Consider the following 12198-nt stretch of genomic DNA (forward strand, 5'->3'; position numbering starts at 1 on the left):
TCTTCATAATAATAATAATAATAATAGGCTTTAAAGCCGCCATTTCCAAACCCTAGTTTCATCTAGAGTGGACATCTGCAGCAGCAGCAACCATGGGTACGTGCAATATTACCAATTACTACTGTTCATTACGTTCATATATTTGATTGACATTTATTATTATTATTATTATTATTATTATTATTATTATTAGGTATCTCTCGTGATTCTATGCACAAGAGGCGTGCAACTGGAGGCAAGAAGAAGGCCTGGAGGAAGAAGCGAAAGTAAGAATTATTATTATTATTATTTAATTTTTGTCATTTTAGTTTCTTTATTATGGATCTGGTAGGAATTTAATTGTACTGTTTGATATTATTAGATAGTTATGCATACCACCTGTTATGTAGTTTCACTCTTGACTCTAAATTAAATGAATTTTTTTAAGTTTTTATAGCATTTATACAAGTGTTTTTAGCCTGATTATGGTTATTGTTGCATAATGTATCACTGCCTTACTAAACATTGTTTATTTTCTCATAAGTAGAGTCTTAGATATAGCTTGCCTTGTTCGGGGCACTTTTTCCAAAACTTGAACTCGTATCGGGAGTTTTTTCTATACAATTTTTTTGAACTCAGCTTCGGCTTGGCTTGTTTCTTGTTTATATATTACTAGTTTTTATCCCCCGTATCACGGGGGTTGTTTTATATTATATGTTTCTAATATTTATTTATTTTTTGAATTTTTATTTTTTCATTTTTTTATTGTATGAAAGTTAATAATATACTTATGGTTTGATGATAATTTGTTTCACAAATAAATGAGATGTTATAACCCAGTTTAAAAACTATATGGGTTTGATGTGACCCAAAACCCGTTTATTTTTTTTACTATAAAATTGGTTTTTTAATTATAAATAATATATATCTTTTTTTAAATAAATCATATATTAATTTTTAGTATATCCCTACTTTATAGGATTTTTAAATCAAATATTTGGTGAGATTAGTTTTTAATTTAATGAGATGTTATAACCCGTTTAAGAAATATTTGGGTTTGATGAGACCCATACCCATGAATTCGAGTCAAATGCATGAGAAGCCTCCATTTACAAATCAAGCAAATCTAGTGACTCCAAAAAAAGAGGGAGCGACCATATCGCGACACGTAGGATTTTTGTGTTTTCGTTTATATATATATTATAGATAAGTTTTATATTATATACTTTTTTAATTATATTTATATTTTTTGAGAAAAAACTTTAATGAGCTATAGCTCGGTTTGAGCTTGTCTATGTAAGTGTGTAGTGTGAAATTAGTATAGTTAAAGCCTTATAAACATTAGGCTAGTTTTGGGCCTTTGGCTTGGTGAACCTAAACAATTTTTCTTTACAAGGCTCGAGCTTGGGCTTGATAACCTATGGAGTTTTATTTAAGACTCGGGCTCATAAAGGCTTGGCTCGTTTCGAACTTTTTATCGATATTGTTTTCAGTGGCTTGCAAGCGGCTCGGCTCGTTTGCTTCTAGTAATGAGGGTTTATCATCTCAATCTCAAAACAGTTTTATATTGTGTTTAATCAAGGTATGAGCTCGGAAGACAGCCAGCAAACACCAAGATTTCTAGCAACAAGACCGTTAGGAGGGTCAGGGTTCGTGGGGGAAATGTTAAATGGAGGGCGTTGAGGTTGGACACCGGTAACTACTCATGGGGAAGTGAGGCTGTGACCCGTAAGACCCGTATTTTGGATGTGGTTTACAATGCATCCAACAACGAGTTGGTCAGAACTCAGACACTGGTCAAGAGTGCAATTGTCCAGGTGGACGCTGCACCGTTCAAGCAATGGTATTTTCAACACTATGGTGTTGATATCGGTCGCAAGAAGAAAACAGCTGCAGCCAAAAAAGAGGGAGAGGTATGTTCTTGTTTGAAATTAATTATTAGTTTTATTTAATTTAATATAGAAACAAGTTAGTTATTGTTGTGATTTGTTTATAAAGTCAGAACTCATTTAAGAGTGTTTCATTTTTTTTAATCATTAAGGGTATTTTAGTCTTTTCACATGAACGTAAGGAACATTCGTGCTAGGCTTTCAAAATGCTAGTTGGGACCGTACATGTATTTTGTAAACTTGAGGACCAGAATTGCTATAAGGACTTTTTTTTTCTTAACTTTATCCTCAAATTACAAAGTTATACATTTCAACCGTCATACTCGTGTTTTGTCACAACGGTTATACATGATTAAATTATGTTAATATAGACACATTTATTGTTGCTTATTAAATTATATATATTTTTTATTTTGGTTGCTTTATAGGAAGGAGAAGGTGCAACTGAAGAGGCCAAAAAGAGTAACCATGTTGTGAGGAAGTTGGAAAAACGTCAAGAAGAGCGTAAACTGGACCCACATGTCGAAGAGCAGTTTTCAAGTGGTCGTCTTCTAGCTGCCATCTCATCACGCCCTGGCCAGTGTGGACGTGCTGACGGGTACATGAATATGTTTCTTATCTTATAATATTTTTTGTGTTGGAATTAAAATAAGAAAGTTTAAATTGGCGTGCTTTTGCGTGTTTTTAGATACATATTGGAAGGGAAAGAGCTTGAGTTCTACATGAAGAAGCTACAAAAGAAGAAAGGAAAGGGCGCTGCCGCTTAAACCTGTATTTCTTTATAATAGTTTGGTGTTTGTTCTATTTGTTTTTGAGGAATGATATGGCTCAGGTTTTGTTGACTTTGGTTAGTTAGGTTTGATTCTGTTGACTTTTTTAGTATTTGTTGTCATGACTTTTTTTTATGCATGCATGCTTGATCTCATTTCCATAACTTATTTGTTTGCAAATAGACTGCTCTTTCGGACTGGTTAATAACTAAACTCAATTAAAACCAAGTTTCAAAAAAACTAACGTTTCAGGTCGATGTCATTTTTAGTTCAAGAAAAATTGAAAACGGTAATGTGTGAATTCGAAGACCAAAAAATAAATATCTCTACCTATTGGGTATTTTTTGAACCTGGAATCGGGTAGGAACCTGTTTCAGGTCGATGTCATTTTTAGTTCAAGAAAAATTGAAAACGGTAATGTGTGAATTCGAAGACCAAAAAATAAATATCTCTACCTATTGGGTATTTTTTGAACCTGGAATCGGGTAGGAACCTGTTTCGGATATAGTCGGGTTTTGACCGGTTCCTCCGGGTTTTGAGTAAGATTGGGTCGGGTTTTGACCGGGCATTTCCGTTTTTGGTTCCACCAGTTCTGGGTTGGTTCCGATTCCGGGTATGGCTCCAGGGAGAAATCCTATACCTGGTCCTACCCGCGGGTTGGGTACGGTAGGAACTGGTTCTGGGTTGGGTACACCGGGTCGGGTTCGGACCCGACCTTTTTGTGCACCTCTATCACTACCTATACTCTGCAAAAAAAAAAAGTCTATCCCTAGACCCTAGTTATATTTAACCAAAAACCAATTTTTTTGTTCGATTTTCGTTGTTCCCATCTGCCAGCCATAAACTGATTTTTATGTTCCGAATGGTTGTAACTCTGCATCTAATCTTACGTTTTCTTTGTCAAGCAAGTTTGTCTCGTTCAAACTCCTAAAATAGTTATAATCAACAAGTCCGAATCAAGTTATCTTGAGTTTTTAACGAGCTATCTAGTTGAATAAGCGTAATCAAAAAGACAAACCCGTATCTTCAAAGTTGAAATCATTAGTACTTGTTTAAGATGCAAATAACACCAATATAGAGACCCAATGATAAAACCTGTAAGTGATACAGAAACCCCATGTTGGTAAACACTTGGCCTTCATCTAACTTAAAATTATCGTAACACGAAAAGATCTTTCTTGCTGCCCGTCAAAACTGTTTCAACCCGTTTTCATAAACAGACTACACAAATTGTATACAAGTTGGACGATTGTATACAAACTATAATTATCTTCGACACAAATAAATATACGGGTTGTGTTCACATTCCAATTTCAACCCACCATCCTTACACGCCTAAAAATAGTGATCTTTGCCATTTTTGTCTTGAAAATTTCATGATAAATCGTTTATTAAGTAACGTTTGAAAGAACTACACATTTGACTGGCTAGATATAGAGAAACACGAAAATCTTGTTTGCATAACAAGATCTAAACCTACACACCGAAAGCAATAAAGCCAACCGTCAAAAGGTACAACGAATTCACAACATATGTTCCACACAATCTCTACCTTTAATTCTCAAACTACACACGAGGAACATTAATACTTACAAAAACTAAAAAAAATAGCATGACCCGAAACTGGTTCAAAACATTCTCAACAACTAACCCAAACTAACCGTGTGAGAGCTGAAAAATACTGTCATTTCAACTAACCCAAACTAACTGTGAGAAAGATGACTGTGGCGGTGGCTAGAGAAGAGAGCAGAACCCTGGCTGTGACTGTAGGTGGTTGGCTGCTAGGTGACGTTGAGTTGCCAGCTGGCAGTGGCGATTTCTTTGTGGCGGGTGGAATAGGAGCGTCGGCTACATCGGCCAACGTTAGGATTGGGTTGGGGGCCTCGGCTGGAGGCATCATTTGTGGTGATATGATTTGCAGCAACTGGCCCGGTTTAGCGGGTTCCATGTATGGTGGGGTCTGATTTGGTGGTAATCCTAAACACGGGCTACCTGTATTTGCCAAAATTTAATAATAATAAATAAATATATAAATAAATGACTACCATATTAATTATTTACAAAACTAGAAAAAAATGAGTTAAGTTTTTATGGGCCCGGCACGCCCAACTTAATTCAACCCATACTAAAATATCACTTGCTTTCTCCGTTACGTAAGTTTTATTATTATACTTATTAATGTAATAATATTGTATTTGTAACTATAATCAATGTACTAATTAACGAAAAGTCATAAAAGATGGACAAAAATGCAAGCCGGGCTTCATCCCTTGAAGCCTGTTTTATTAATAATTTGATATATTTAGTAATTAATGTAATAATATTGTATTTGTAACTATAAAATCCGTACTATTATGTTATAAAGATCTGTAAGATAATGGACAAAAAAATGTTTGCAGGTCAAACCAACTCGGCCCGACCCAACCCAACCCATTTTGACCCAAAAATGGATAAAATCCTCTTGTTTCAACTCGAGCAACTTTGACCCGCATCCCGACCCAGACTATTTCAATCCGAACCCGTTTTGACCCACCGCCAACCCGTCCATCCCCGACTGTACATAATATTCTTGTCTCTTGTCTAATTCTTCAATTAAAGCATAATTGGAATAATAATGAATAGAGTTTATATAATATAATAAACTTACTTCTGTATCGGGCTGCAGTAGCTGGATAATCTGTAATAACCCCATCAACATTAGCTCCCAGAACATACGAATTTATTTCAACATACGGGTCAGAAAAGAAATCCCATGGCTGTGAGACAAACTCATTATTCATAAGCTGTACGTAAACCGGGAGCTTGAATGCCTGAAGCTTTGCCACCACATCAGTTTGACCAACAAGAAATCCTGCAGTTTTAGGGAAAACCGATACTTTTCCAACAACAACTGAGTTAGCAATCTCACTGATTTCTGATATTGTTGAATTTTGAGCGTCACGGATATTTTCATTAACTTCGTAAACGAGCTCGTGCCGGTTGCCTTTTGCCTTGAATAGTTTCAAAACTCCGCCTTCGGGAGATTGGATTAATATTTTCTTGGTTTTTTGATTTTTGTAAGTGGAGTTATTCAGTACATTCATCACTGCATCTACAACGCTTAGTCCTTGATTTGCTGCTAGGTATGGTGCATTCTGGATGTTAAAAGAACCAAGCACGTTATAAACCCGTTGGGCTTTTATAAGAATTTTTATACTTTAATAATAGAAGATATTATAAGATGCAAAATAGGAGATGAACAGCAAAGACTTACCTTAATATTGATCAAGACGCCAGAAATAGAAGTAGCATTGCTTGCAAAGTCGAGAAAGTCAGACAAGGTCATAATCTTTCCATCATTTTTGGCTTTCGGATTCCGAAACATAGAGTAGTTCTTATATGTATTGGACATTGCAGCTAACAACATAAAAAGGAAAAAAAAAGGAAAAAGAACAGAGGTCAGTATAAGTGTAGAAAGACACAGTTAATGTGACCAACGGCTAAAGCATCAAATAATATCGAGAAAATAAATACTAAAGCAAGGTCTGAACTCAAAAATTCATTTTTTTTTTCACAAAGACAGCTGTTAGTGAAAATGTAAAAACATATATTTTAAGAAGACCGGAAGATACACTTGGACCCCTCAAGTTCTGATTATTGACATACAAGTCCCTAATTTTTTTTTTATGTATTTTAGTTAACTATTTAACAATATTGTAGCTACAAGTTTAATTCTTAAGAAGAACATCTACAATGATTTTTTTTGGAAAATTTGAACTCGCTTCGCGACACAAGATGTAAGCGAAGCTTAGATTTTTTTTTATTGTAATCCAGGCGCCCGTTTAGATTTAACTCATGTGTATTTAACATATATATCACATTTAAAGTAAAATTCTGAATTATGGAAAATTGAAATGTAATAATGGCTATTAGAGTACAAGTTTATAATCTACAAAAATGGCAAGAAAAGCTTTTCAGGCATGATGAAGAAGTTTATAATAAAAATTAAACAATTTTCAACTCATAGGTGTGCAGTTAAAGTTCAGCAGTCAATTTATGATGAAAACAGCTAGGAGGTTGTCTTCATTAAAAACAGACTTTGGCGACTTTCAACAGCCATGATTTGTTCCCTTTTAACCAAACTATCTGATTTGACTCATTTAAGATAAAACACAGCCAAATTGACCCTTTCATAAGTAAATTGGTTGAAATATAACCCTTTATTAAATATATAAACGAAACAGAATGGTGAGTATATTACTTACGTGTCAAACTCTGAATCTGGCTCCATGTGAGGCTGAATGTATATATTCCAGTACCTTCCTCAAGCTCAGCAATATTTGATGTAAGATTGCTAAAACCTGTCTCTGAAACTGTTGTTCTATCAAGTAGATTTATAGAACCTAAACAAATAGGTGTCCCGTCACTTGTAATTTGAACAGGACAGTCGATAATATCTGCACCGTCAGAAACAGCTTTTCTATATGCCAAATCAGTACAGCCTGGGTAGTCCCCACTTGCTCCTTCAGATGTGATGATTAATGGTTTTGCTGTAGCAAGAACAAAAGATAAGCCATGTATCAGTCAAGTTGAAACAGGTCGTTTTTATGTACGGATCAAAACAGGCTTGGCCGGGTTGGGTTGACCCGCTATAACTCATTTTTGACCATTTTTTAAAAACTTTATAATAAATTCATACACCAAGTAAGATCACGAAAGTAATAGAATTACAGTAATAATCTAAGTTCTTTATATAAAACAATTTAGGAGATTGTAATGCATAAAAGACAAACTTTGGGTTGAGACCCTAACACTTTCCTTTTTTGGGAAAATTAATAATAAATGGAGGTGTTAGTTATAATTATAAAAACAATATTATTACGATAACAATCTCTGAATATTTGGAAAAAATGATCTAGGAGTTTATGCATTAAAACTGACTCTGGGTGACTTTAAACCCGTTCCCCTTTTAGCTACCACTATTGTATTAAACCTATTTGAACATTTGAATAAAACAACCCAAATGAACACATTCATATGTAAATGGATCGAAATTGCCATCTCTACAAAATAGCCAACTTCAAACATTGTTCAAAAGACTAACCTTGCTTAGGTTGATCTTTTCCCAGGTGAGATAAGCAATCTGCATGATTAAAACAATAAGATTCCAAAAAAGAATTAGCGCATTAATACTTATAACTGTGGAATTTATTTTTAACCATAAGTGGAAATATATAGAGAGACATCAAAATGAGATAAGTTAGTGTGTAAACTTACCAAAAGCTGTTGATGGAGTAATAGGGTTGTCAGACAGAACACCATCCACAGTGAACTTTCCATTATCAACAAAAGAGAGATACTCTGATACAGGGTCATAACTGTAATTATATGCAAACGATGCATCATTCATAAAATCAGAAGCAAAAACTTCAAGACCCTCCTTGTGAGCATCTAAAACTAGTGAGGTAGATGGTAGTAGATAGAAATCGTTATCCACAGGCCATATATACGATTTAGGAACAAGAATCCCAGAAGCGAATGTCTTGATATAAGTCAAATTAGTCAAAAGAGAACCATATGTTTGGTTGGTTGACGGCTCGGTTTCGTCCTGCCCTAGAAAACGAAAAACTAGTTTCGTTTTGCTTGCTTTGAATCTTGTCAAAATACTTCTCAGAAAGTTAACTTCCGGAGATGATATGTAGTTTATGATTACTCTTCTTGACGTGCGGATGACATAATTTCTCATACTCAAATTGTGTTGGCTGTAAAATGCATCATGCTGCAAAGGCATATAGAGAATGATTAGCAGACATGGAATGCTTTTCAACTACATAGAGTTCATATCTTACAAACTAATAATCACCTGAATGTTCAACCACAATCCAGGTGGTTTCACTTGCTCAACAACATCTTCAACAGTTAGTACTTTGAATGATCCATCAAAAACTGGACTTCGAGACAGGATGCCTTGTGTTACTATTGCAATACAAGAAGAAATTGTGAGTAACTGTAAGACCAGGAGGATGTACCCTGACAACTGAAAATTTGATATCTATGTGATATGTTGTTCTCTAGTTCTCTTTATATAACTATTTATCAATTTATTTGTTCATGCAAAATCTGGTTTATTTGTATTCAAATTGCAACAAAGACAGCATCAACGAAAGTTTCAATTTCGGTCAAAGTTATATTTGACATTAAGTGTAAATTTAAGTCACCCATCATAATATGCTCATGATAATATGGAAGGTTAAGTAAAATATGTTCAAACTTACAGAATACTTTGTCCAGGTCATCAAGTGAAAAATCCACAGGAAACCATCCCGATGTAGGCACCCCATTCACAAGGTAGGTTTTGTTCCTCTTCTCATAATCTGAAGAAATTGTGGTACCATTCTCAATATTAAGATATGGAAGGCAAACCCCAACATTATCACTGGTTAATTGTACATCACACCACAAGATCGTGTTAGATAAGCCAGTAATCAAAGCAAACGTGTAGGCACTGATACTTGAGTCAGGAAATAATCCTGAAAACCCACCGTGTGCAACAACCAAAGGAGGATCTCCTGCAAAAGTGTAGAAAGTATATTTCATATTTAAGAACATGTTATAAAGATAGCTAAAGTTAGCGCCCATAGCTTGGAATAACCAACTTTGAAATTTATTATGATACAAAACAAATAGGTCAGTAATATAATATACATGATGTATTGGACCTAATAGTCCCATCAAGTTAAAGCATCAGCCCTTGCTAGACAGTGTGCACTGCATTTATCAGAACAATTACTACAATTCACATATCTTGATATCTTAGCTAGTAGCTAAGCTTCTTTCAGAATACAATACTTCAAAAGTTCTCCAAAGCAGAAACAAATGTGTTGTGAAACCACTTAAACCAGTTATAGTTTTAGTAATCCAGTTAAAATATCTTATTATTTAGAACTTCGAACAGTCAAATAATCGCTAACAAAATCAAAAAAGCATATGCAATAAATGTGTTTTGAACCATCTAATCTTCTATGCATAAAATCTTTCAGAAAGTAACAGATCACAAATCCACAGCTCATTTACACAGATACTTTAATTAAACACAAATCCCAAAACACTAGAACTGAATTAAAACACAAAACTTCCTACAGTCTCACTTCCACATCCCAAATCCTTCAAAACTGAAATATATTTATAAAAGCAAATCATGATACACTATATCTTATACTTAGAACTTCAACAATCAACTGACAGTTAATGAAATCTAAATATCATATGCATTAAGCTCGTTTCACACTGCTGATCTTCTATCAGTTCTACGCATGTATCTTTCAAAAGCTAACATATCACAAATCCACAACTTAAATGCACAAATACTTTGATTGCTTAAACCTTATTTCATCCGAAACAAAAATCAGTATCCAAACACAAACTTATCACATATTCACAAGCTTAAATGCACAAATCCTTCGATTACTTAAACCTAATTTCCACTAAATCTACACTAGAATAACCTCATGCATTTGTACAATTCATTCGAAACTGAAATCAACTCCAAAGACAAAGACGGAACGAACAACACGATTGAAAAAAATGTGTACAATTAGTTGCTGCATTACCAGCTGATAATAGATCACAAATTCACAGCTTAAATCCACAAATCATTCACAATTACTTAAACCTGACATTCACAAACTCTACACTAAAATCAACTCAAAACACATGCATTCACTTATCCATAACCTAATTCATCCAAAATGAAATCAACTCATAACACAAACACCGAATAAGTAAACCTATTACCGATTAAACAAAACGCGTACAATTAGTTGCTGCATTATCAGCTGATAACAAATCACAAATCATTCAACTACTTATACCTAACATTCACAAACTCTACACTAAAAATCAACTCAAAACACATGCATTCACTCTTCGAAAACCTAATTCATCCAAAACTTAAATCAATTCATAACACATACACCGAACGAGTGAAACTATTAATCGATTGAACAAAACGTGTACAATAAGTTAGCTGCATTACCAGCTGATAACAGATCACAAATCATTCAGTTACTTAAACCTAACATTCACAAACTCTACACTAAAATCAACTCAAAACACATGCATTCACTTATCCATAACCTAATTCATCCGAAACTGAAATAAATTCATAACACAAACACCGAACGAGTGAACCTATTAATCGATTAAACAAAACGCGTATAATTAGTTGCTGCATTACCGCCTGATAACAGATCACAGGTTACTTAAACCTAACATTCACAAACTCTACATTAAAATCAACTCAAAACACATGCATTCACTCTTCCGTAACCTAATTCATCCAAAACTTAAATCAATTCCGAACGAACAAAACGTGTAGAAATATTAGTTAGCTGCATTACTATTAACTACCTCTTAGAGTTTGCCACGGCGAGGTTTTGTTACCGGATCCTTGAGCAGCGGCTAACGATACTGAACATATTATTATTATTATTATTGTTATGAGGCTCAGTAGCCACCGGAGCTTCCACATTGCCGGAAACTCTAACCGGAGATTGTTGTTGGTTGTTGTGGAGTACTGGAGTGTAAGATTTGAGTTTGACGAAATATTATTATTATTATTATTATTATACGCAATTTTTGACATATGAATCTATTAATAGTAGTACCGGTGGGAAGGTGTAAGCAATGATGTGATATTATTACTATTATATTCGGCCCACTTGGATTTACTAACTGTGTTCGGCTTGGCTTGGCTTGGCTTGGCTTGGCTTGGCTTGGCTTGGCTTGGCTTGGCTTGGATTGGCTTGGATAGAATCGGCTTGGCTTGGCTTGGCTTGGCTAAGTTCTTTAGCTTCTATTATGGTAAGGAGTCTTGTGGGTATGCATGTGGAAAACTACTCAAATCAATTAGCAAGTCTAGTTAGGGGATCGGGGAATGACTTGATGAATCAATGAATTTTCTCACAATAAATATTAGGGGAGTGGGCAACGCTCACAAAGCAATGTGGATTAAAAATATAAAGAAAGAACACGGGGTCGGTTTCATTGCAATACAGGAAACCATGTTTTCAGATGGTACAAAAATAAAGTTCTCAAAATTATGGGGGAACTCGCCTATTGAGGTTGATTGGGTAAACTCGGAGGGCAGGTCAGGGGGGGTTGCCTGTCTTTAAGACCCTGGAATTTTTTCAAGAATAGACACAATTAAAGACCGCTATTTCCTTTTAATATGCGGTACAATTAAAGGGGTTAGTGAGCGGGTTCATGTGGTAAATGTATATGCTCCACAGAGCGCCTCGGCAAAAAGGGTTTTATGGGAACAACTCAAAGATTTAAAAGTATCACGTGAGGGTGATTGGATCTTTCTCGGTGACTTTAATCAAGTAAGATCGGCGGAAGAAAGAAAAAACTGCATTTTTGATTCTACACAGGCTGCTGATTTCAACTCTTTCATTTACGATACAAACCTCTCCGAGTATATCATGAACGGTTTTAAATTCACAAGATGGCTCGATGGGGATAACAAGCTAAGCAAATTGGACCGGATGCTAGTATGTGATAAGTTTTGGGGGCTTTGGCCA

At 34.9% G+C, this 12198-nt stretch overlaps 2 protein-coding genes across 2 annotated transcripts; one reads left to right on the plus strand and one right to left on the minus strand.

The window, feature by feature from the left end:
• Positions 1 to 2802, plus strand: LOC143635812 (small ribosomal subunit protein eS8-like). The gene is made up of 5 exons (XM_077103553.1): positions 1 to 96; positions 194 to 266; positions 1562 to 1892; positions 2297 to 2466; positions 2557 to 2802. The coding sequence occupies exons 1-5, from the start codon at positions 93 to 95 to the stop codon at positions 2633 to 2635; spliced, it is 657 nt and encodes a 218-aa protein (XP_076959668.1). The 5' UTR covers positions 1 to 92; the 3' UTR covers positions 2636 to 2802.
• A 1279-nt stretch (positions 2803 to 4081) lies between these two features.
• On the minus strand, positions 4082 to 11390 carry LOC143635861 (glycerophosphodiester phosphodiesterase GDPDL3-like). Its single transcript, XM_077103589.1, has 9 exons — positions 11027 to 11390; positions 8893 to 9186; positions 8481 to 8593; positions 7895 to 8396; positions 7722 to 7760; positions 6883 to 7167; positions 5892 to 6034; positions 5286 to 5772; positions 4082 to 4630 (listed from the first exon to the last, which is right to left on the minus strand). The coding sequence occupies exons 1-9, from the start codon at positions 11259 to 11261 to the stop codon at positions 4332 to 4334; spliced, it is 2397 nt and encodes a 798-aa protein (XP_076959704.1). The 5' UTR covers positions 11262 to 11390; the 3' UTR covers positions 4082 to 4331.
• Between the last annotated feature and the right edge of the window lie 808 nt (positions 11391 to 12198).

This window comes from Bidens hawaiensis, unplaced genomic scaffold, assembly GCF_021521415.1.
Source record: "Bidens hawaiensis isolate Kalapana, Puna unplaced genomic scaffold, B.hawaiensis_p1.1 tig00007737_1, whole genome shotgun sequence".
In the NCBI taxonomy this organism is placed as follows: Eukaryota; Viridiplantae; Streptophyta; class Magnoliopsida; order Asterales; family Asteraceae; genus Bidens; species Bidens hawaiensis.